The sequence below is a fragment of the Buceros rhinoceros genome, unplaced genomic scaffold (genome assembly GCF_000710305.1).
Source record: "Buceros rhinoceros silvestris isolate BGI_N320 unplaced genomic scaffold, ASM71030v1 scaffold21589, whole genome shotgun sequence".
In the NCBI taxonomy this organism is placed as follows: domain Eukaryota; kingdom Metazoa; phylum Chordata; class Aves; order Bucerotiformes; family Bucerotidae; genus Buceros; species Buceros rhinoceros.
In genome coordinates, this window is record NW_010432429.1 from 10,383 (window position 1) to 36,578 (window position 26,196).

Genomic DNA, 26,196 nt, shown 5'->3' on the forward strand with positions numbered 1-26,196 from the left:
TATGGAAGAAATAGTTTTTCTGTCAAACCTCACAGAATTTGCTCAGAAAAGTGAAATGGGAAGAACAGAGAAGGCAATTGGCAGCAAATCAGCATGGCTGTGAAGATTAAGTAAAACTTCTGTTGTCAGAATATGATAAATATGTATTTTTACAGCTATTTGTATGTGTAATTTTTACTTCCTTTAAGTGCTGCATCTTTACAAAGAGATCTAGTTATTCCAGTGACAATTGTACTCTCTAGGTGCAGCATCAAATTGAAAAGACTGGAAGGCTTGTGATTTAACATTTACTGTTACAAGGTGGCCTATTCTAGGTTTATTTTTTGAAGAGCAACTGTAGTTAATTAATTTCGCTATTGTATAAATTTTTTGCTAGATCAAGTCTTTTGTTTGGTGACTGAGAGTGCTGAGGAGATTGTGCTGTCCTGTAGCTCGCTTTTGAGCACTTCTGTCCTGGACCTGCCCTTTTCCGTATTGACCTGGGGATACTAATTTACTAATCTGGTTTTGTAGTGGAAGTGTTGAGATGCTATCAAGGGAAGGAAATGGACTGGCTCAACATCAGGAACTGGCTGAAATGCTTGAAACGTTCCCTTCTTTAGGGGTCTAATAAAGCTAGAGCCTCTATTGTGCCAGAAGAGCATGCAGTAGTCAGGCTGGTTTAGATTTGTAAAGTGTGTTCGTATTCTTTTTCCTGAAGTAAGAGATGAGAAAACGAAACTTTCAGTTTATCTTTTGTCTCCTCTTTTGACCATGGTATAGTCTGTAGTCAGATGTAGTTGAGCTTTCCAAGGTATTTTCTGCACTTCTGAGGGAAACGCTTAGAACCAGAGGACTGGACAAATCCATTCTTTTGTGATCACACTCTCAAATACATCTGTAAAATACTCAGAAACAGAGAAAATAATGACTTTCTGCTTCGGTAATTCTTTAATCCAACACATAGAAAAAAATGTACTTAACATCGTTTTCACAAACGAAAGTAAGTACAGCTTGGATAATACTGAACCTCCAGCTCCTCAGTACATACAAATTGATACCATTCCTACTTGATTAAGAGGAGTCTTTTGGAATTCAGAATTACAGAGAGCCAAAATTGTCCTGCACTACACAAATTCAGAATTAATTCAGAATGATTTTTTTTGTTTTGATTATTTCCCTGCCATATTAGTTTATCTGTGGTCTTCCCTATAGTTCTTTACAACAGGTAAATTTGTTTTCCTTAAGCCTTGTTTTGCTTTCAGGTTAGGAGTTTCAGATTCTAGTTCACAACTGAGAGCTTTCAACAGAGAACTTTCTCTATTGTAAGTATCATTTACTGTGATGAATTGAGTACAATTTCTTCAGGGTTTAAGGTCTGATCTTCCATTCATACCAGTTTTTTCAGGAGCCCTTTGGCACTTCTGATTGCTTTACCAGTGCATACCAGGCATGTAGTTGGTACATTGGCGTATATTCTTCCATACGGACTGAGCACGATGTCGTTTGAAACAGGCTTTGAGTGGGTACAGAAGAGCAGACATTTCAGAAAGAATCAGATGTTTATGGCTTGTAAGTGTAAGCAATTGATGTGCTGGTACATTTCTCAGCAGGTGGGACGTTCCTCTTCATCCATGTCCTTTGTTTCTTTTAAAAAAATTTATTATTGTTAACACCTTGGTGGTCTGTGTAGATTGATCATCTGTATTGGACCTGCAGTGAATTTTACTCCTAACCAAAGTAGGTGCAGGTCAGATGTTTTCTGTAACGCAGATGGCACATGGTAGCTGGTTGATGACCAAGAATGTGTACATGATCTGGGAAGCTGTCCATGTGCACTTGTAGATTTTTTTTTTTCCCTTGCAATCTGTGTCCTCTGGATAAATGATAAAGACAATAATCTCTTTGCTGGTAGCTGGCATCCAGCAGCTTCTGTATCAGGACATGCTGTAGTATTTCTAGCTGTGGATCCATGAAGTGAAATGTGAATGGGAATCAACTCTATTTTAATATTTTTAATCTGCTATTAAAAGTATTAAAACACCCCTTTTTCCAAATTTTGGAGTAGCAAGTATAAATTAATTGCAGCAGTAGTTATTAATACTTAGTAAGTACTTAATTAACATAAAATTACGTAAAATTTCTTGAAATCCAAATCCACTTGATATACAGGTTTTTAAAGTGAAAAAAACAGAGTAAAGAGTTGCTATTTGAAGCTGTCCAAGATTCATTTTTTCCAGGCCTAAAAGCTGTCATAAAACAGTACAATTTATATCCAAAGCATTTAGGAAAATTGGTATTTTATAGACCAGCCCTTAAAATCTGGCATTTGTATAAAGAATTATTTTCCACTTTGGTTGTTGAAATATGATGGTAGCTCAGTTTTTTGGTGACTCTTTAATGATAGATCATGTTCTTGGCTAAATTGTTGCTCACTTCTTTTTTTAAAGTAATTGTAACTGAATTATATCAGTAAACTGAAATTGTTTTGTAATGGATAAATTTGTTGTCATTGTGATTAGTCCATGCTCTCACCATTGCACCAGTGGTCTAGAAGTTGCTGGAATGAAATTGAAACAGCATCATGGGTGATTTTTCCCCTTAAGTAGAAGCTTAAGAAAACATAAAAGCTTAAAAACCTAAGTAGAAGCTTATGTTTTGGCACCAATAAATTCAACTAAGAAAAAGATATGGCTTCAAGCAGTGTTGAGTATCTAACATCTACAGCTGAAATAATTAAGAGCTGCTCAAGTACCTTTCAGTAATCATTTAGATGCTTGAATTAATGTGTTTAAATACCTAACCATAAACCTGCTTTTCAAAATATTGACATGACTGCCTGAAAGACTTGTATAGATTTTCTTCATGAATATGTGAATCACACCTAAGTTCTGAGTCAACAGATAATCATATTTTCCTCATGAGTGGTGGGATTATGACAAGACTAGCAATAACAGGTATTTCTCTTCTTTAAATGAGTGTCATAGGAGTTCACAAAATTAAATTAGATTTGGATTCTATACTTATAGATTTTTACGCTCTGGAGTGAGTAGAGGAGAATTAGAAAAGTTCTAATAAATCAGCTTCTGCAATAAGTTCCCTTCTCACTGTAGTTTAATGGACAGCAGTAGCAGGTAAGTGTGAAACTGCGTGGTGTTCATACTCGCGGAATCACTAAGGCTGCAGTCAGTGACTGAAGTACTGCAGGCTGCGCAAGTAAAGCTGTCAGTTGAATCAGTGGACCTTGCCTGTATTTTTGAAATAGAACAAGAAAATTATGGCTCTGCAGAAATTCTTCTGAGAACGGAGGTTTGCGTTTAAAAGTTCATCGTGATGACTGGTGGGGCAAATCTACTGCGTATTCAGGAATCTGTGAAGTAATGTTTCTTTTTGTGTTTAAAAAGGTGTCATGTGAAGAGATACCTGGCACTATACAGGATAGCTGGATTTCCCTTCTGTTGCAGATAGGAACAATGTTTTTCTGATGTCACAGGTCTCAAATTTGTACGGATATCTTTGTGAAGAAAGTAATGAATTATTAACATGAACTTATTGTAATATAACTTCAGGTTTTCAGTTGATTTAATTCTCTTATGAAGCTAAATCTGGAGTAATAATGCTTTTCATGTAATATGTCAAGTTCTTTATTCAAGCATTTGAATTGACATCGTCTATGTTACACCTGAGACCTAGAGAATTATTAAAAGTATTGAAGATTGGGATCATAATGACTTCAGTTAGAAAATTAGTTTTCAACATTGCCACATAATAACAATTAGAGAAGATGAATTTGAAGGAGGAAAGGATTTTTTAACATACTTTAATTTTGCACTTGTTTAGAAATGTTGTTAAATGATGATACTCCTACGTGAGAAATCCTTGCCCAAGACCTCCTTCTGCAGCAACCCTAGAAAATATGACAGTCAGGATGATGGTCAATGTTGTAGTAGGACTTGATGATTTTAAAGATCTTTTCCAACCTGAAGGATTCTATGGTTCTATATGTTTGAATAAAACCCCATTGATCTCACTGTTCATAGGAAATTTAAAATCTGGCACAAGCACATCTGCTTTTGTAATGACTCTTGCTTTCATGCTCTTTCAAAATTTGTTTAATGTGCTACTGACTTTACTGAAGCTGTATTATATAGCAGATGTTAGCTCTTTGACACCCCTGATACAGACAGGACGCAAAACATGCCTCTATCTTCACACTCCTCTTAGGTACACACACAGCCATAACTTGGGTAAGAACTAACACAGGCAGACTTCAGAGCTGGTAAAGCTGTGATGAAGTAGATGTCAGCCTCCCCAGCCGCTGAGTCCTCTTTTAAGCTACTTTCATTTAATCATTCAACACACTGGATTTAAGCTTAACCTTCTAATCCTGTCCTTTAACTAAACGACAGCTTCAGCATTCTCAGTGGCTGGAGAAAGGAGGACTTGTCTTCATTCCTATTGCCTTCGTTGCCTTGTTTTAGGGGGAGGTGAGAGGAACCGTACTCTGTGGTATCGCAGAAGGCGACGTCGCATACTGTGTGTAAAGTCACGCCTGAGTTAGGCAAGCACTGAATGAGGTTGTTTCTAGTGATTCTGCGGGGGTTTTGTGATGTGCCTGGGAATAACTGGTAATGTAGTTGAGCCTCAGTTAATCGTAATATCGCTGTGATATTTTTTAGTAATAGAAACACTGACAGTAAAATCCATTAAAATGGTTGAAGACAGTTTTTTGGTGGCATGCTGCTGTCTACAGCATGGTCAGGTCCGTGCAGAACAGATGCAGAACAGCTCATTGAAGTTAGTCAAAAAAAAAAAAAAAAAAAAAAAAAAAAAAAAAAAGCCCGTAAAAGTCTAGAGGCCTGAAAGTCCATGGAGTAACTTAGTATTAGGTCACAATCTAGTACCAGCTTTGTCTTGGTCAGTAACTGCAAACAAAGGCTTCTATATTCAGGCTGTAAAATGGGAAAGATCTCTGAGAACAGCACTTGTAGTTCATGTGATTTTTTGTTTCACTGGTAGCACTTGCTCCTATCCCTGTGCAGTCCTTCGGTTGTGCTGGTACAGCTGTATGTGTGGGTGAGACAGCCAGGAGAGAGCCACCTAAAACCAGCCTGGCCCCTGTAGCGCTTCCTCATATCAGGCTTCTGTGCTCCTGCACTAGGTAATGCTTCATTTAACGGAGTCTACCAGTTTCTCTTTTACCCTTGATTTTAATTCACAGTATATTCACAGTATATTTTCATTTGATGCATGTGTGAAACACTCTTTTGTGAGTTACTTTTATTTTAGAAAGATGTTATCCTTTATTCGAGTGTAGTATGAAACTGCTAGAGGGTAAAGTACCAAGTATTTTGGAAAGAATTAATCCCTACTTAGAATTTGTACCTTCTGGATTTGTTGCTGTTTTGTTTTGTTTTTTTTTAAATTAATGTCAAGATGACTTAAAATAACCCACCCAAACCTGTTAAAGTGAAAAAGTGCCAAGCAGACACTTTTTTTTTTTTTGGGGAGCGTAGTCCAAAAAGTATAGGGTACAGCTCAGTAGAGGCGTAAGTGCAAACTGAGGCCTGGATTTGTAAGTCTTGTAAGCCAGCTTCAATGGCTTCCCTCTCCTGAATGTACTGTATGCCTCTTGAAGATGTAATCCATAGTCTAAAAGTCTTCTTGGGACTCTTGTTGGCTTCAGTGGTTTTGTTATTCTTCTTTATTTGCCCCATGTCCTGGGGCAAAGTAAGTTTTATTGCCTAGTAAGTCAGTCTGAAATATTTTTTCACTGGGGAAAAAAATATGAAGCTTAACCTGTGTTTGTTAGGTCTTCAAAGAAACAAAAATAGAAAATACTGGAGTTTTCCTGAGAAATAGGATGAAGAGATGCATCCATTCCAGAATAGCCCTGAACACTTTTTTTTTCCCCGGGGTTTAGGAAGTCAGTGCAGCTATGCAAGACTGCTGTTGGCTGGGTTCTTGCTTCATCAGGCATTGCTTCAGTTTTGCATGACCAGGTGTACTGTGCATGTTTTAATGTCGGCACGTTGTTGTCGTCAGAGAAATAATGTTTTGTGTTGGAAATACTGTACTTGCCAGTGCTATTCCTGTGCGGGTGATTTGATTTGCTTTTTAATCTTTATATTGCAGATAATGTGTAGGAGAAAGTAGGATACACATTAGAGTGTACTTGGGGCACAAATTATTTTTATCCACTAGAAACGATCCTCAATTCCAGTGATGGAAAAAAGAGGAGAGGATGGGAGTTGGAATTATTTACATGAAGCACATGGGGTTTTTTGTCTCTAGATCTGTAACTGCCTGAATTCTTTTAAATGTGAGCCCTTTTGTCTTTTTTTTTTTTTTTTTTTTTTTTTTTTTTGCTTGAGGAGGAAACATTAGGGGAGGAAATTGAGAGGTGAAAGAATGACTGCGAACTGCATTACTTATGAATTGTAGATGGGAAAGAATAGCTTTCTGACTGGAAGAGGTGAACTTATTTTATTTCCAAATGCAGCCTCTTGTGCTTTCTTTGCATTATTCCTATTGTTGTCTTCTGTCCTTTTTTCCTACCTTTACCCTGATTGCTTTGTTTCTTCCTTTATGGTAGTTTCTTGAAAATTGCTGAGAACTTTAAAAAGTTTTAGTTTATCTGAACGGTATTTCTAGCCAGTGAGCGTGATTATACTGAAATGGAGAGATAATATTGTGCACAATTCTAGGTACATGTTAATAATTTCATACCTTTTCTTAAAGTAAAAGAAGTCTCATGGTCGGCCCAGGCAAAGCTGCTGTCAGTTAGTGGATCTTAATTTAGTGTGAGTGAAGTAGCGAAAGGATACTTTGAAACCTTTCCCGATCCAGTTTGTGGGAAGCTTCTGCATGTGGAAGGAAAACAATTAGGTTGTTGCTTTAATGGTTCCTTTTTCAGTGTCCTTTGTTGTTACCTAAGTGAGGACAGCCGGGAGGGGTTAAGGACTCCAGCAGTGTCCATTTCTCCATTTGCTTGGTTTGCCTTCGCTTTGAGCTAGCTTATTAATTACTCACTCAGTGCGCTTTAATGTTTTGCAGAGGATGTAATGCAGACTACTTACTGTGAAATTGACTTGGACAAAGGAAGAAGAGATGCCTTTGTGTATGCTATCAAAAATCACTATTGGTACCAGATGTATATTGATGACTTGCCAATATGGGGTGAGTGATATTCTGCATAAACAATTTGATTACAGCTACAGGAGTCTCGTGCTAGTGGTTTTTATGGAGTCATTTATTGACTAAGCCTTATTACAAGAATCTCCTAAGTATGTAGAACTTGTATAACTAAATAATACTAACAAGTTGAAAGATTATTGCATCGAAGGAACAGTAGGATGGCTTGGACTAGTGAATTACGAAAAACAGTGAAAAGCTGGTTTGTTTCTCAAACTCTGATTTAACAATATCAATTTCTTAGGGTTAAATTGTTTTAAATGTTCAAGTGAGTGGTAGTTAGGTCAGATATAAGGTCCATGTTAATATGTTCATGAAAAACAACTTTCATAAAACTCCTTAAATGTTTAAACTTTTTTTTTACAAGTTCTTTTGTTTATTACTAAGGCAATAGCTGTTTGATATACTGTAATTTAGTGGCTTTTAACAGTTTTACATGTACAGTCTGTGGTTATGTGAAGAAATTTAATCTACTTGTTCTTACACAGTTCTTAATATTGCTCTTGCTGAGTATTATTAATCTGGGTTTAGAAGTGCTTATGTCTTATTTAAAAAGTTATGTGTCCTTGTTGCTGTTGTCTCCTAAGCTCTCTGGTTTTTGTTACCTCCTTGTAATCTGTGATCATGTACCTAGTGAAGAGTGCTCTGTAGAAGCACTTTGCATTGGTAGCAATCAAGCAAACCTCCCAAGCCCTAATCTCCCTGTTGTAGATATAAACTGGAGGGAAATGAAAAAGCACCACAAAACACTTTGTTAAGGTCTTTTCTGCCTACGTTTCGTTGAAGTGGTAAAACCGCCCAAAATAAACAAATTCTCACAACGCCTACAAAAATACAGTTCAAGCCATGTGACAAAAGTCCTTTGATAGTTAGAATGCTGAATAATGTTATCCGTCATTTATTCATTCTGTCAGTGTGGGGGTTCTTTAGCTCAATTTTACTTGGTTTTATAAAGTAGCTATGTGATGAACATGAGCCACAGCCAGAAATGCTAGTGCTTCATTTATTTATTTATGATTTTTCTGTTAGTCAAGAAGGTTCTCTATTTTTAAAAAATATCTGTTTTTTAAAAGATTACATTATAATGCCTGTCAGGAGAAGTACTAATAAATGGTATTTAATTCTTTTCAGATGATTTGCTTAGTGCGTGTAACAGCTCTGTGGCAGGTCTTGGAGCAGACCCTAATTAATCTGTGTGGTCTTTAAAATGCTTCTTGTGCAATTGCTTGTAGGCTTTTTAAAAGCTTGCTTGAGTGACAGTCATTGCTACAATATTTTTTAAGGCTTTTGGCCTTTCAGCGAAAGTGAATGATTTTCCTAGACTAGGGGCAGCTATGTAGGCTTTAGACTGGCCAAGAATGATGGAGGCTAGTGAGTCTTGGAGACTTTTTTTAGCACTGATTTTTTTCTGATCTTATTTGGGGGCGTGTTTTCTTGCTTTAAATACCAAAGAACAAATATACTTACTAAATCTTTTATACACTGACTAGATTTTATTATCTCAGCTGAAAAATCTGTTTCATTGTGATTCCAGTGTTTTTAATGTTCTTCCATAGTCTGCTTTATATGCACAAGAAATCATTCCTAAGGTATCATCTTCGTATGATATTAAGAAGCTGGTTTGGATAGTTGTGTGGAACCAGGGCCTCAAGTTGTCATACTTAATAAAGTAAGCACTTGGTAATATTATGCAAGGGTGTAATCTGACTTCAGCCATGAAAGCAAGCAGTGCTGACTGTTTTGCTCTATGTCTCTTGAGGGTTAGGTAAAACTAGCAGGACTGCAGATTGGTCAGTCAATATTAGCCTGTTTTTTACATTTAAAAAAAAATTAGTTCTTGATGGGGACTGGATGCACCTGAACTGATCAGAAGTGTTTGTCTGCAAGTCTAAAGAAGTCTTTCTGACCTTCATGTTCCAAGTGCAGTTTAGAAAACTTTGAATATAGCTTACCTGTACTGATCCTGGTTTTGCTGGATCTCTGTTCCACAGGAACATTTCAGGGTCTGAGTGCTGCCCAAAACTTAAAGGTCTGAGATTTGCTGCTTATTGAGCAGTTTTTATTATAAATATTTCTGAACAAGTATGGCGTGAATGATACCATACACATGGCTCCTCCAGCTTGGTGTCTTTTGACTGTGTGGTATAGACTTGGCTAGTGCCATGTAATGTGGTGGTAGAGAAACAAAGGAAAACTAATGTCTTTTGAGTATCATCACATAGCTGTTCATTTCAGTAACTGTAATGAAAAACACTAGAACTGCTTAAAACACATGAGAGTAAGAACTTTAATCATTATGATGGCATTGCTGAAATACTCTGAGTACAGAGAAGTGAGGTTTTTATCCTGTTAGTGTCCAGAACTGATTACCCTCAGCTTGCATTGAAAGTATCTTGTGCTGAAATGGCTTTTTTATGAAGGCTGTCATGTTGATCCACTTCATTTGGAGAACCTTTCCTGAGAACCTTACTAGCCAGCATGTATTGTACGTAGTGTTTCACCCAATCCACTACGCTTTTTATTGTTGACTTGTGTCTTTTAACCAGTTTAAACCAAAATTTTTTCCTTAAATGCAGATGGCTAGAGTGTTTTTTTTTTTGTGTGTGCTACCAAAAGAAAGCAAGTATTTTCTGAAGAGCTGAAAAGGACTCAGATGGTGTTCATGTTTCCTGAGATTTCTAGGCAATTTCTGGTTAATTCTGTTCCTGAAGCAGAGTAGTCACTTCTCTGTGCTCATCCAGATGGAGTGGTAGCACTCCTCCTGTCTCCTGGCAAACTTCAGTTAAGTTTATGTTTTATGTTCTTCATGGTAAGAACACCTTGGTAAGGCTTACTTACGTCAAAGTAATATTCACAATCATTAGTATCTGAAAGTCTCCTTAGAAAGTCCTCAAAATATCCAGTAAGGAGTAATCCATTTTCAGTAAGGACTAGGCATAAATAACTTTTGTTAACTGCTGGTAACCAATGATAATGACTTCAGACTGCTGGTTGAGGGCTTTGGAAGGTTTATACTTTATTTCCTGACCTGAAAAAAGCAACCAGGTCTGCAGATATAACTGTTAGTTCACTCCTTCAGGTGGTGATTGATGAGAATGTCCTTTAAATAGTTGAGGGGTCTGTATTGTCATGGGTTTGGATCCTACTGAGGGAACAGATGGTATGCCAGGTGCTAGGCTCTGTGGCATAGGCATCAACTGTCACCTATTTTTTGTTGATGGCATATACAAGGCAATCCTGTCAGATGAGCATGAGTAAAAAACATGACAGAAAAATACCACCTTGAAAATTAAAAAGCACAGGTAATGCACAACTGCTGTTCCTTCATGTACCTGCTGCTTCCTGATAACCTGTTCAATATCTCTCACCTCCTTGTTCTGCCACTCCGCCCCACCTTCGTATATCTTGAGTGGTGCTTTTATTGTGGCTTTCCATCCTGTATGTGGTCTTTGGTATGATGGTCTTGACACTAAAGATGTCACTTGGAGCCTGTGAACTTGGTGACTGTTAGACTTGACTCCCCCCCTGCCCCAGCACAGTACGTTCTCTGGAAATTTTCTGTAGTAGATTAGATATTTTACAGTAATTTATTGAAAAGTGAATCGTAATCATGGCTAAGATTGAGTTCGGTAGAGTTCTGATTACAGAAGGAGCATCTGAGCACCTTTCTGTGTTGAAGGTGATAAAAATTTTAAAGTAGATGATAATATTCTGAATTTTTCAGTGAAAGTAACAGAGTGAATAGGCAAAACCCCATCATTCTTGCAAGTATTAGAAACTTGATGACAACAAAAAGTATGTGTTGGGGAGTTGGTGGAATACAGAATGAGAGTAAAATTTTTAAGAGGGAGAACAATGAGAGAAGGGATAGATGGGAGATGGGGAAAATAGAGAGGTTCTGGCTCAGTTCCATTTAAGGAGGTTAAGTGTGTATTCAGCTAATTATCTGGTTAAAATTCCAAGTAAAACTAGTGGAACTCTTGTTATGTCTTCTGTTCCTTCTGAATGTTAATAGCTGCATGCTTTCTTCTTTTCATGCTATTACAAAATGCTTCTTGGCATTTTGTACCTGTGGACCGAAGGTGTAATTCAGGTATTAGAGTTGAAAGGAAGAGCATAAGGTCTGCTGTGTTCTCTTTATTGTAGTTATATTGCTTCTTTGAAAAAATTGGAAAAATGGGAAAACTTTTGTAATGCATATTTAAATAATTAGAAAATATTTGAAAACCATACCTGTAATAGATGCTTACATTTGTTTCCTATGCAGGTATTGTTGGAGAAGCAGATGAAAATGGAGAAGATTATTACCTTTGGACTTACAAAAAACTGGAAATCGGTTATAATGGAAATAGAATTGTAGATGTCAATCTGACCAGTGAAGGAAAGGTGAAATTGGTACCAAACACAAAAATCCAGATGTCATATTCAGTAAGTAATTTGGTGATGCTCCTGTAATGATAAATTCTACAGGGTGAAATAGCTCAAAAATAGGTACTTGTATACCTACAACAATGTATTGATATGTCAGGCTGTGTTAGAGGAAGATGCGTCTTCACTCCTTCAGACACTTCTTTCATTACTGAAAAACCTTGAGAGGTTTATTAAAAATAAATGTAAAATGATTATTTTTGAAACACTTCAAACAAACGGAAGCTTCTATAATCTGCAGAAAAGTGTTTCGGTGGGAAAAGATGATGTCCCAAAAGGTGTCGCAGACCCCTCAGTAGGTATGCATTTTCTTAACGTTTGGAGCATTTGCATCATAGATTTGAAATGGATTTTGAGCTAGGACCAAAGCCCACTGTAAGCCTTCATAGTTTGCAAGCAGTCAGTATCAAAGCTGAGTTTGTTTTTGCAATTCCAGTAGGAATTTGTCTTATGTCCATAACTTTATTAGTAAGGTTTTCTCTGAAGCCCTCTACTATTATATGAATTGCTACGATAAAAGGCAATGAATTAACAGTGTTTGCTGATCTGAGATAATAATTCAGATTTTTCAATATGCCTCCTTATTTGGTGTATCTGTAATGGTTCATGTCTCCTGTTAACCACATTTGTATACAGAAACTAGTTCTTAATATGTTGCTTTTCTACAATGTGTTAGCAGTAGGTGTCAGCATAAGATTTTATTTCAGAGGATGTTCTTGCCACTATTACATTTGTGTTGTGCTAGATAAGTTGTATAGTTTGAAGTGTAGATAATTGTTTTTTATAGGCTTTCTAGAATTGTGATTACACTAATCTCCCTGTTTCTACTGCTACAATGATAGTAGAAATTTTGAAACCTTCTATTTCAAATTCCACCAGCATCGTGAAGTCCATTTGCTCTGTGAATTTTGAGGTGGACAGCACGAAATAGCTGCCAGTAATGAAGATAACATTAGATGTTCCCTTAAAATACTTTTTAGTATACAGAGCTCAGACCTTACCTGTCCATTTTTGTTGGCACCACTGTGCAGTTGCTGGCCTGGTGCACATTTGGTGTTGACTTTACTGTCTGTGGTGGATTTGTTCTAAGCAGTGCTTCTCAGTGGCAGATGCCCTAATGAGAAGTCTATCTGCTTAAAACAATGCTGAAAACTAGTAATGTTTTGAGCTACTAATCGTGAACAAGGTTGTAACTCGAACTGAAGAATGTTAATATCATACCTCAAGGTGAGTAATACTGAAGTCTGGGGGTTTTTAATCCCTCTCGGGGCTGCAGTGAGTGATGGAGGTATTGCATCTACATTTATATGCCTTCTTGAATAAGAGAACATCTGTTGGAAAGGATAGTTCTTTGTAATGTATTTTAAAAAGATATGCATAAGGGGGCTACTTTTGTTTCACTAAAAATCCTGTTCTTTCCTAATCTTGGCATGCTTTTGAAAAAAGTTTTAGTGTAGATTTGTGTTTTATTTCTGAAATTGCATTTAAAAAATAAAATGAACCCAATCTTGCAAAAATTCTGAAAAATACGTTGTGCTACCGTGAGCACCATAATGTTCATTAGTACGATTAACTCTTCTAAATCCAAACCAGTCCCCTCTGCAGCTTGTGGAGTAACTGATAGGAGTAATAAGCTGTTACCCTGTGATAGCATGGCCATAAACACCAACTTTTCCAGATGGTTTTCAGGGTTTTTTACTGACAATTGAAGTATCTAGACTGCAGAATCCTGTGGTCTTACAGATTTTAAGGTGCAGCTTTTAGCTTGTATCTTTTTAAAATTCCAGTGTTGGTCTTTTAGGGTCCAGCTTGATCTGTTTTATCAGTTCCCTCCCAGATAACTTGTATCTCAGTTTATGCCCTTCTCTTCCTTAGTGGCGTCTAGTTTAAATCTACTCTTATGTCTTTGCATTTTCCTCACTTGTGCTAGACTGCATCTTTTTGCTTGGGCACCGTACTCAGAGAATTTAGGTACAGATGATTTCTCTGAATACCAATTGCGGTGCATGGCAGCAAAACAGCCCTCAGCTGCCGTTCGAGGAGCAGAAGTAGAGGGCTTTGTCATTGCTAATGAACACTGGTAATGTTCTCAACAAGCCTCTTTTCCTACAATGCACCACATGGAAATGCGGAGAAAAGGGAGTGTGTTGTCAGCAAAAAAAGTCTTTGGAAAAATTCGCTGCTTTCAAGCACGTCATTCTTGAACGTAATTAAACATATTTTCTTTCTCTAACCTTTGTTCTGAAATCTTGGACAAATTTGGGAGGATTTCTCAAAGGTATTGTCATTTTATGAATACCTACTATGGGGGGAAAAACATCATCTTTGAACTATACATTGGTCAAAACCGAAAAATGGGGTCATTTGATGGATTTTCGTTTTGACAGCTTCAGTATGAGCTCCTTCTATAACCACAAAAAGTATTTGTTCTATTTGACAACAAGATTTGTATCTTTGGTCAGCCTCATGGAGACAGAAGGTGCTGAGGCAGAGCAAGGCTGATTCTTCCTTATCCTTAAACATAAGCATAGACAAGATTAGATCCATGAAGTAAGGTGGCTGATGTTCATTCTATGTCTGACCTGCAGAACCAGTCTTTAAGAATGCGTCCATTGCTTTTGCCACCACCTAGATTCATATTGAAGAAAACATCTGCAATGGAGGATTTTTAAATGTGTTCTTGTTTCTGCATGTGATTATAGATGAATATATTATAATGAGCTTTTACAGTGTAAAGTTTTCTCTCTTTAGGTGAAATGGAAGAAATCAGATGTGAAGTTTGAAGACCGATTTGACAAGTATCTTGACCCATCTTTCTTTCAGCACAGAGTATGTATTGTCCTAAGACAACTTTACAAAATAGCCCTTCAGAATGGTTGGTTGCTTTAGTTCTGAAGATGTTGTGGAATTTTTTGATGACATTGAATTTTTGGATGTCCCGGGTGTTCTGGGACAATGAAACAGGTCCAGGACGGTAGGTTTCAAACTGTAGTCCTAGTGTTCAGATAGGATGGCCTTTTTTGGAGTGCTTCAGTAAATGTGCAGGCAAACTTAATGCCTGCAGCAAATACAAGGCAGTTCAAGAACTGCATTCACATTATCAGAAGCAATGAAGTTTCAGGGACACAGCTGTACAGCTTGTAAACTGAGTAACTACAGTTGGTCATATGTACGCCTTTTACTGAAGTAAGCACAAGGCAAAAACCATTAGCTTAAACCAGTTGGTGATGTCAGTTGTGATGGTTTAAACCTGTGGTTGAATCTCCTTAGGGGTAGTATCCTGAGCTACTTCCTGAAATGAGAGGTTTTGGATTGTTTGGAGCTCAGTGAAAGCCAGATGTGTCTGCCAGAGGCAGATTAAAGCTGCAGCACATTTTGGTCCTGTGTGAAGCAATGGTTCCTTTGGCTTTTTGGCTGTGAGCGTCTCTTAACTGCTTAAACCTCTTCTCTAGACAGGCAGCAGTACGTCGTGTTGCCTTTCCTTTACCAAGGGAACATGCACAGCCAGTTGTTTGAACTTTGCTGGTGCTTCACTAAGCTGTGATAAATTCATCATGAGCAAGCTTGGCGGTTGAAAAGCATTATGTACGTTGCTTCACAGGCCACTTTTAGAGGGACTTTCTTCAAACACAGCATTACTTACAAAAGGGGTTTGATGTTACTTAGCTAGTGCTGACAAGCTGTCCTGCTAGGCAGTGATTTATCCTTATGGGAATAAATTCGAAACGCATTTACAGTTCTAAACCTTAGGGATGTGTTTTCTTTTTGTAGATTCACTGGTTTTCAATTTTCAACTCTTTTATGATGGTGATCTTTCTGGTTGGCCTAGTATCTATGATATTAATGAGAACTTTGCGAAAAGATTATGCAAGATACAGCAAGGAGGAAGAAATGGATGATATGGTAAGATCTGCATTCATGCTTGTTTCATTTTTTTTAGTGCTTATTGTTTTCTCTTTGTACATTCATTGTGTTAGCAGCTCTGAATGGCTTTCGTCAGTTGGACGGAAAACTGCCTTATGTGTGTCTTGAAGGTGTCACTGTTTCTCTTTACAACGTGCTCCTGGGTTACAACCCAGAATTCTATTCGTAGTCACTATGCTAATGTTCATACCCACAGTTAGGTTAAAAGAGGTCAATTCTGAGTGTGTAATAGAAGCCTTTGTGTGCACCTTAGCAATTCAGAGGATTATAGGGACAGGGAGTTGAATCTAATAGGTTTTACTGCATTATACATTCAGTTGGTAATTTTTGTTGTCTTCATAAGCATTTGAAAAGTAAACTCTTACCCTAGATTTGATGCATTCAGGAGAGAAGACATACTTGCACTTGAAATTGCTTTAGTAAATCAAAACTTTAATTTATGCCTAGCTTGTGTGTTTGTCATTAATTATCATGGCTAAACCTGATTTTTTTTGTTGTTGTTCCTAGGACAGAGATCTAGGTGATGAGTATGGGTGGAAGCAAGTCCACGGAGATGTTTTTAGACCATCTAGTCACCCTCTAATATTTTCATCACTTATTGGTTCTGGTTGTCAAATTTTTGCTGTGTCTCTTATAGTCATTGTTGTTGCAATGATAGAAGATTTATACACAGAGTGAGTATAACTGTGCCATACCTTCCACATACAAAAGCTTAAATGAACAAAATAATTACAAAAATATATGTTCTAACTGGCTTGTGAAAACGTGTTTGAGAATCTGCAGACTTTATCTTTAGATCAGATGTAGTATTCAGAAAGACTGTTTTAAGTTGTGATGAAACTTAGTCCTACTCATATCGTATAAGTTGATGTCCTTCAGTTTTACCCTTTTAATGCTTGCTTTTTAAATGGTTTATTAAACTAGCTTGTTGTTCTGCAGCATCATGGGTAGGTTATGTGGGTGTATACGTTTAGCCTGTATCTGGGACTAAGCTATAGCAGTTGCTCCATCACCCCTCTCCAGCCAAGCAGGCGGATCAGGAAAAGGGGAGGAAGCCCACAGGTTGAAATGAAGACACATTTAATAAAACAGCCAAACTAAAACCAAGTGCCAATATAAAGTATACATTATACTCAGCCCGCAGAAGGTACGGTGGTCGCAATAAATGGGAAAGCAGTCTGCAGGAAGAGGAGTAGGGGCAGGAGGATCCCAAGCAGGAGTACCCTGCTCTCCTCAGCAAACTTCCCCCTTTTACTCACATGAGGTTTATGGTCTGGGATGCACCTGTGAGCCAGCTCAGGTCAGCTGCCCTGGCTGACTCTAAACTGCTAATGGCCTGCAGACCATGACAGGCCTATGATTCTGTCTCAGAGAAACCAGGACAATGGGAAATAAATGTTAAAAGGTACATATTTCACTCCTGGTTTCGTATGGAGTGGCAAGATACTACTATATTTCTTATACTCTTTTCCTCACCATGTCCTGTAAAGACTACTAGGAGTGCGCTTTCTTGTGAATGGTCCTGTGTATGATGCATTCATTAAGCCAATCTAATCCAAGTCTTCTCAGGAGTGGAGATTTAGTTTCCTGAATTCTTTTGAATACATATTGCTTTCTCTGTGTTGCATATAAAACCTCCAGCAGTAGGTGGGCTGTGGGCCTGACTGAAGAGAATTCATTTAAAACAAATAGTACTGAAGTTTAAATTTAACACACTATTTGCGGTTCTACTAGTTCACTTTTTACCTTTTATCCGTTTGAGATTTTTGGTGTTTTGGGTGGACTTCATCTGTTTCCGTAGTGATCAATTTTGAATACTGGGGTCATTATTTATTTACTTATTTTAACAAGTGCTTTGTTTTAAGCAATGATGAAAATTTCAAATTTGTGTTCTGTTTTCCTGTCAAGATCACTTGCAACTTTTGACGTTGACAAGGTGTAGTACTTCTAATGTGCCACTAGAGAGAACTCTTGTTTTTGAATTCAGCTGCCTTTCAAAAGTGTTTAAAAAGCCACTTTCTAGTACCAGTGTCTTGTCATATTATCATTTTTCATATGGTTTTATTCCCCCCTCGTGCCCCATGGTTACATTTCTGGATAGACTTACATACACATTTTTAATTGTACAGCATGTCAGCCCTTTAAGGGAGGTAATGAAACCATTTCAAAATGTTTGTAGGGAAGCTGTTAGTTAGTAATGGCAATTGTAAAATGTGTCAAAACAGTAATTTTAAAAATATACGTGTGCTTAGTCTTACATTGAAATAGCCATTTATGTCACTTTGAAAGTGAATTTAATTCTGGTTGTGTAACGGAACAATAGACCAAATCTGGTGCAGACAATTCTTACATTTAGGAAAATAGCAGTGTGAGTGAAAAAGGCTGTAAACCAGAATTACGAGAATGATAGCCTGTCAAGTGTCTTCAGGTCTGTTAGAACTCTTAGGGATCATGCAGCTGATGCCAACTGAAAGTCTCCTAGTGACTTTTCATCATGTCACCTATTCATTTATTAATACTGGTTTATGTTTTGAGAAGCTTTCCCTTAGAATATTTGAAACATAAGTGAGAAGCTTGAGAATAGGAAATTTTAATACAATTTTAGTTTAACATCTGATCATTTTACAGGTAGCCTGGATTTACATGTATCGCTTCAGGCTGTGCATGATGATCTGGGGTTTTGCATGTATTTCCAGATTGTCTTATTGCTAGAAGTGTTAAAATTGTTTTTTGTTTAACCAGTAGCTTTCTAAAATAAAACTTTTTTAAAGAAGCAAATGAGAGCAGAACACTCCTTTAGGTAGGTGGGACCAGCAAGTATATTTGATTAGTTCAGTCCATGAAAGCCAGTTGTACTAAAGGTTACTTCTTCAAGTAGGGCAGGCATCCCGTAGTGGTTCATCAAATGCCAAAATGCCAATAGTCTGGAATTTCAGAACAACTAATCTGGAGAAAGTACAGCAAGCTGGCTGAAAACCTTCTACTGCTTTTTGCTATCACAGAGCAGCAGAGGTACATGGGGAAACAGCTCTGTTCATGAACAACATTTATATCTTGCTATTCTTAGAAATTATTTTTTAAAAATGCATTCAGAGATGGCTTTTATGATTTAAAATTATTAGCTTTGTCCGTAAAATTTCAGAAAAATTATGCCAAAATGAGTACTCCAAAATTTAATGAGGTGGTAATTTAAAAATGACTGAACTCTTCTGATTGGACTAGTCCATGCTGATTTGTGGTTTCATTATAGTATTTCTAGTTTCTAAATCAAGTTTTCTAATTTTCTGTAAGATGATCTTAAAAATTAATTTCTGAGGTATGGCAGAAACATCATTCACAATCCTATTATATTTTTTTAACTCTTGTCCTTTATATTAAATAAAGAGGACCTTCTGTCTGCAGTAGTTGAATTTTACACTTAATGTATGCTATGTAAATAGTTCACTTCTTTATACACAAGGTACACAGTACACACATCCAAATGTCAGAGTATTTTGATCAGTGTTGAGATTTTGTATTCCAGTGAAAATAAATGCATGTTAGAAAAGAATAGTACCTTTGAACTCTTTCTCCCAAATTGCATTAGGCTTAGCCAGAAGCTTTGGATACAAACAATTTTTGTTCTTACATAAATTTTACAATTCAAGCACTTTTAAATTTTTGCATTACCTAAAAATATTAAATAAGCACTTCTGCTAAATATACATATTTTACTGTAACCTTTTGCTCTAATACTGTTTATTTTTATATTTCATCTACCAAAACACTTCTTTTAGGAGAGGATCAATGCTTAGTACAGCTATATTTGTTTATGCTGCAACGTCTCCAGTGAATGGGTATTTTGGAGGAAGCCTTTATGCTAGACAAGGAGGTAAATTGTTTTCATGTTTCAGCATTTTCATTACATTGTTAAATGGAGAAGTTTTTATTTTCTGATTTGAACCAATATAGAAGTGTCCTCATGGAGTTAAGTCATTTAGATGGAATCCATTAAATTCTTAATAAACAGAAAATACTTTGAGTATATTTAACTTTTGTATTATTTCCTTATAATTATTTTCTAACTGCATTTTGGTTAATTTAAAAGTGGTAAGAACTAATGAACTGTTAACAGTTGTATCTTACGAGTTGCTTGCGTATAATTATTTGGCTCATGACATCCAGAGAGCGTAACAGTCTCTCCCTCTTCTGTAACGTGCTGTTAAACACCTTTTGTCATCTTCCCCGGGTGACTCCTGCATAGCCCTCCTCCGCAGGGGTGGGGCGTGGGGGGTTGTGTTTTCTAACATGGGAAGGATGACCATGCAGTACTTGCTAGACCTTTAATTGTGGATGGGGAAAATGGTTTATAGCACCTTTTAAAGAAGGTTATTTTACTTTCCAGTATGTGCTCTGCTTTATACTTAGCAAATTCGAAGTGGGTATCAGCAGAGAGCAGGCGGCCAGTAAAATTGACATAGCAGATTTAGACAGGCTGTCATCAAGTGCTCCCCACTGTCTCTGAGTTATGACCAATTACATCCTTGCAGTCCACCAGCTTCATCCATTCCCCATGATGCAATAAAAGAGTAATCAATATCTATGATCTGCTACAGTGCTTTAGGAAAAGTAATTCTGGTAAGTTCACAAAAGAAAATTTGTCTTTTTAGCACGACATACTTGGTTGTGCTTAGTGCTCAGTCTCAACTGCATTCTAATCTACACTGAGTTTGGAGGTTAGATATTTATTTTCATGTAGCTTGTGTAGAAACCTAACAACTTGTAGAAGAACAGGTCTAGATAAATTAGGGTTGCTGATCTAAAATGTACTGTGCCGTATTGTTGAGCCGAATTTGATGCTTTTTTTCTATATATATCAACTGTTTTGTCAAACTGTGAAATGCTGATTGTGTTGGCTCTTGGTGAAAAATACATATGGTGGTCTTGAAAAGCATCTGCTAGTTTCCTGGCTGTTTTTTATTTAGTACATATTAATACATCATAGATGCATTTATAAAATATAGACAGTGTTTAAGAACATAAAAAGTAAAGGCAATACAGACAGTGAAAATTCTTAAGATATTGCACAAGAAGAGTGTTTTTGAGCTCCTCAGGGAGCTCTAAATATAGTACTAACTGTTAACAAGTAATGCTGTTCCCTTTATGCTTTCCTTTTACCTTTTCTGCTGTTGAAGATGTCTGGGTTCAGTTTTGTTGTGTATTAAGCGCTGTGGCATTTTGCTTTATACCAGGGGCAGGTGGTTTGTTAATGCATCCTGATGAATGAAGTCAGCTTAGTTGAGTCAAGACAACGCAGAGCAGGTGCTGCCTGAAAGCAGCTGTAGTGCAGAGTTGTCTTGGAGCAGTGCTGAGCTCCCATGTCCTCCCAGGGCGTGAGCAGGCTCTGCACAGGGCCAGCTCTGTCTCTAAGATGCTGCTTACATATACACTTAGGTTTCATACCCCAGTTTCTTTGGCTGGCTTAGTCAGCATATGGTGATCTTCAGCCGAAATGTTCTCATGCTGTACCTTTTTTCCTGTCTTTTCACCTGGCCTAATAAATGGATTAATGTGCTTTATCTTGTGACTTACCAGGAGTCAGATGAAGCTGTTAGTTGGTTCTTGGCTCCTGTATCAATGTAGTATGTTGTTACTTACTTCATTCACTTTTTGGGGGAAGAAGTCAAACACCTAAATTCTGGGGAGCTTGCTCGTAACGTTCTAAACAAAACACTGTATCTCACCAGTCGCATTGGAATGTCCTTTCTTACAGGAAGACGATGGATAAAGCAGATGTTCATCGGAGCCTTCCTTATTCCAGCAATGGTGTGCGGAACTGCCTTCTTCATTAACTTCATTGCCATCTATTATCACGCTTCAAGAGCTATACCCTTTGGAACCATGGTGAGTCATTTTACTGGAGAATTAATTTAGACACCACTTTTGACACAGGAGAACGAAGTTTTAGTCTAAATACAATTGTGAGCCTATCTTTAGGTAGTTAGAAGTTTATTCTGGGACAGTTATAAGGTGCTTCAAATATAATTTATTTTAATCAAAATAGCAACAGCTGCAGTCTTCTTGCTGCTTAAAATGGCACTTCTGCTTTGTGTTCAAGTTTAGCGTTACAACAACGTGGGAAGTAAGCAACTTGAATTTTATTCTGGATGGGCAACGCAAACTGGTTATAAGCAAAAATGCAATACAAAATGATTCCAAGTGAAAGCTACTTCCAAATTGCTACAGTCAGGCAGAACATGTAAAAATGAAAGATCAACAATATGAGATGAGATATCCTGAGGAGATCTGGCTTTATGAAAATGAATCCCTTTGTTTTCACTTTGTAAAATGGTATTTAGTATCCAGTTATGGTCTTGTGCCTATGTATTAACCACGTTACTTGAAAAACAGTGCTGGTTGGATTACTTTCTCATTTAATCATGATGACTTTTCCCGTTTCTTGTGGCTTTTGTCAGATTTTATTTGTTGTCATGGCCCTTTCAAGCAACCTCAAATAACCCTGTGAATACAATTTGGAAATAATCACTTGGCACTTTGGCAGAATTTCTCTTTGAGCTTGCAAGGAGTATTATTTGAGAGGAGAAGTTTTTTTTAAATGCACCATAAAATTACTTTTTCTGATTTTGTGCAGTAGCACAGTTAACTTAATACAGGAAAGCTTGTTTTCTTTCCAATATCTGTAGTAAATCTTGGGATTTAACATTTTTTTGTAGCTTCCTTTTTTGTATTTAAATTTTTGTGATATGTTGCTCAGTCTGTTGAGAGATGTTTGAGTAGCCTTGGATTTCTTCATAGTTTAAATCTGCGACAAAATGAAGTGTAGTATCACAAGCTCTGTCTTATAAATTATATTAGTTGGGATATAATCAAATTCAGTATGTGACTGAAAATACTTCTTAAGAACACAGCGTTAAGGAATGAATGCAATAGAAATAATAAATTGTGATAAAAAGAGACACAGTTCTCAGTTTCAGGCAAAGGCTTTAAAAATTTTTTTTACTGATGGAAGAGTCATTGCCTTATATGTACATTGCTGATTCTACTCACCTCTGTTTTGGCAGTATTTTTATGCCTAAATAGTTAGTTATTTTAATTATTTTTTAATTAGTTATTTTTATGCCTAAATACTGACTTTTTACATTGAATTTGTAATAAATCCACTGAATATAATAACAAGCTAAACATATTCATAAACCGTTCACTTAATTTTTTTGGTTTTCTTCTTCAAGAAATCAGACTAAAATTTTGTCTTTGGGTATGTTTGTATGAGTCAGTCAGTGCCCCAAAGGAATATTGTATTGGTTTTTCTTTCCTAAGCTAGTGGCCATATACAAAACTGTCATAAAAGTTTACAACATTGATCTTTGATATGTGCAAAGAGGCTCTGTTTTACTGCTGAGCAAGCGTTTATGAGATCACGTTTCTCCCTTGTATTCCCATTTGGAGGTCAGGAATGCTCAGGCAAGGGAATTCCACCTGTGCTGAAGTTTGTCTTGTGAAACTGTTCAACTGGTTTGTATTTTAAGATCACGGAAACATGTACGTGCAAAAACAAATGGGAATATAAATCTTCAGGGGTCACTTAATCAGGATGTTAGGACTCTCTATACACAGTGATTTTAATGAGCTCAAGGTTTTATGAAAGTGTTTGAATCATTATGACCATGGCAATAAAACTGCAGTGGAGTGAGCAGACTTTTAGTGGGAGCAGGTTATGAATTGGAAACTTCATGAGAATAAGCAACGCTCTAATGACTTCAAATTAACTAAAGAAGCTGGTTTGTAGAAGGAGAAGAAAATTGTTTGAAATTACCATTTTATGCTTCAGATTGAAGTCCCCAGGAAGCCCGCTGGCTTTATGGATAAGATACCTTTGTTTTCAACATAGAGAAGCTTCCAGAATTCTCTAGTGCAAAAGGAAATAAAACCTCTGCCATCTCAGTGTGTTAGAATACAGAAATTACTTCCTTTACCCTGGCGTGTCTTGAAATCACCCTCCTTGATTTAAATTGCTGGCAAGAATTAGCCACCTCTTCTTGAACAGACATCTGGAAAGAGCAGAAACAGAGTAGCTGAAAAAAGTCTCTGAACTAAAAGGTCGCTAAGAGATTATGCTTAAATACGACATCCTGTACTTTGCCCTTTTTGCATCACCACTTTCCAGTGAACGGCCAGGTAGTCTCCCCTCTGTGACTTGATTCCTTCCTCCTTTTTCTGTGGAATGTAGGCAAGGGCAGCCTACAGTGTCAAAGCCAAGACATCCAAGGTAATGCACAGTTGCTGCATCTTTGATCTGCCTGGTATCTGCTCGTCTACACTTTGACTTTAAATGCTCAAATTGATTGAGCGCTTCAGGATCTCCACACACTTCACTATCATTGCAGTCTGTTTTCAACTTCGAGGTTTCCTTCACCTTATATAACTCATTACTGATGTCTGGGATCTCCTCGAAGCTGTGCCAGGAACTGGGAAGATCCAAAGCTTGTTTTTGAAATAATTCTTGAATCTTGGAACGCTGCCTTTAGCCCTTTTGGATATACATGCAAGCTGTCTTACCTATACTGTGACAAACGTGTAGTGAAATACACCATGAGCCTGAACAAAGGCTTAATCTCTTCCCTGCGATATCTTTCAGCTGTCTGTCCCTTCAAAATGCAATAAAGAATGCGAGAGATTTTATTCAACTATGAGAGCTTTTTAATGGTTTAAGCTTTCAACTCCCTAAGCATATGAAGGGAGGTAGAAAAGTCTGGTTGTTTTTCTCTCATCTCTTCATCTTTATAGAAATGCAGTGGGTACTGTTCATTTCTTTGTTTTTTTGAAGACCAGATTTTATTTTTGGGAGTGTTTTGTTTATTATATCCTGTTACTGGTAAACACAGAGGAGTTCTGAAGGTGTTGTACCCCTTGAGTTAACTTCTGTTAATGTTTGTCAGTCTTTTTGGACTATTTACAATCATCCTTCTATTTTGTTGTGTTTGAATTATACACAGAAAATGGAGCATGGAACAATTAAAAAGAAATGTTTAATAATTGCGTGTGAAATGACCTCTCCATGTACAATGTGGTAGTAGTTCTATACAGAAACACTCTACGAAGTAATGCAGAACTTCTACAGAATACAGCGCGATTGAATTTGAAGGGACCGTCTTAATTCTGCCATTTCCTCAGTTGTGACTGCTTGTGGTGTTGTGTGTGATACATAATTTAAAGATTTCCATTAAGGCTGCTGTGACTAGTGTAATACTCTGACTGCACAATCCTTGCAGCTGCTAATAGACTGTTCAGGATGTACCATTTTTATTTTTTGTAGAGCTGTAGTTTCCTGAGTGGTTAACGTTTCCAGTACATATTTTTAGTGATTTAATTAAATAAGGTTATGCACACTGAATTTCTCTTGGGATCAAGACCCTGGTGTTTGCATCTTTTATAGCTTGTTTAAACTAGAAAAAAAGTGTTTCCTCTAACAGATAGCTTAATCTGGGTTGCAATCATCCCTGACAGCTTTAGGTTGATATGAGTATTGACTGCCACTGAAAAAGGAGGTCCTGGTAGCGCCAAAGATTTTCTTGGCATGAGCCAGATAAGGAAGTAACGCCTGGCTTAAAAAAACCAAAACAAAACAACCAACCTAGTTATGTACATTTAGCAGGCTGCTTCCTCAGATTGCTTGAAAGTGACTGTGGAACCCTTGGTCAAAACCCTCATTTTTGCTGAAAAAAGACAGTTTAATGCCTCTGCGTAAATTTTCAACAATTCAATTTATTACCGAAAGCAGCACCCTAGACTAACAACTTTGTTATAATAAAATTCATAGTAGTTCATTTTGAAGCCTTCTATTATTTTCTTGTTCTGTATAACGTTTGGCCAGATGATGTGCAAAAAACTGTACAGATGACTGTACAGATTCAGAACCTCTCTGTGGAGGGAGAGTCTTATGTCTGAGAGGGCAGTTTCTTTCCAGTCAGCAGGTAGCTGACAGGAAAGATCAAGGTGCTGCTTTGACAGTTAATTTTTATTGCTTTTTTCCTTTGTGCATTAAGCAGTCAAGGCACCATAGCTTGCCAGTAGCTGTTTAATATTAGATATGCCCATAAAATTTTTAATTATCACCTTTGAATGAAGTTTAATCTACAGTTGACAGGAAATATGAAACACATGGCACTAGAACATAAATTATATCCCTCTTGATAATGTTTCCTTTCAAATAAGGAAAACTCAATTCTGCACATTCAGTCAAGGGCAGTAGAATATTCTTTCCCCATGAAAACAAAACAAAAAGGGGTTAGAAAGAAGGCTTGCTGAGATTGAGAGTCTTGTCTATAGCAACTGAAGTCTGTGAACTAAAACAGATGCTCGTTTCTAAGTAAGGTATTTTATACCACAAGAAATGCAAAGTCAGAATGAAATAGGTACGTTTGGATGTGCTGGCTTGGTAGAAAAACTCATGTAATTTGTCTTCAGTGCTGTGGATTATGGAGAATGTGTGCTTGTTTGCTTGATGGAAAACTGGGTTTATAGATGTGTAGTAGTAGATTGACCTGCTTGTATGATTTGTGTGTTCTGAAGTGGTAGTTAAAACTGTTCTCTGAAATTATCATGCAGCAGCTATTATTGGTGTTTGGTTTTAGTGTGTTACCAGTGACCTCTGTAGGGATGCACTTCAGCAGG

General features: G+C 37.1%; 1 protein-coding gene across 1 annotated transcript in view; it reads left to right on the plus strand.

The window, feature by feature from the left end:
• Positions 1-26,196, plus strand: part of TM9SF3 (transmembrane 9 superfamily member 3) — a 40,315-nt gene that overhangs the window by 1,477 nt on the left and 12,642 nt on the right. Inside the window, exons 2-8 of the mRNA XM_010143784.1 lie at positions 7,036-7,158; positions 11,441-11,601; positions 14,353-14,430; positions 15,373-15,504; positions 16,033-16,199; positions 19,302-19,396; positions 21,278-21,408. Of these exons, the coding sequence (XP_010142086.1) occupies positions 7,036-7,158; positions 11,441-11,601; positions 14,353-14,430; positions 15,373-15,504; positions 16,033-16,199; positions 19,302-19,396; positions 21,278-21,408 (887 nt within the window). The remainder of the gene's footprint in view (positions 1-7,035; positions 7,159-11,440; positions 11,602-14,352; positions 14,431-15,372; positions 15,505-16,032; positions 16,200-19,301; positions 19,397-21,277; positions 21,409-26,196) is intronic.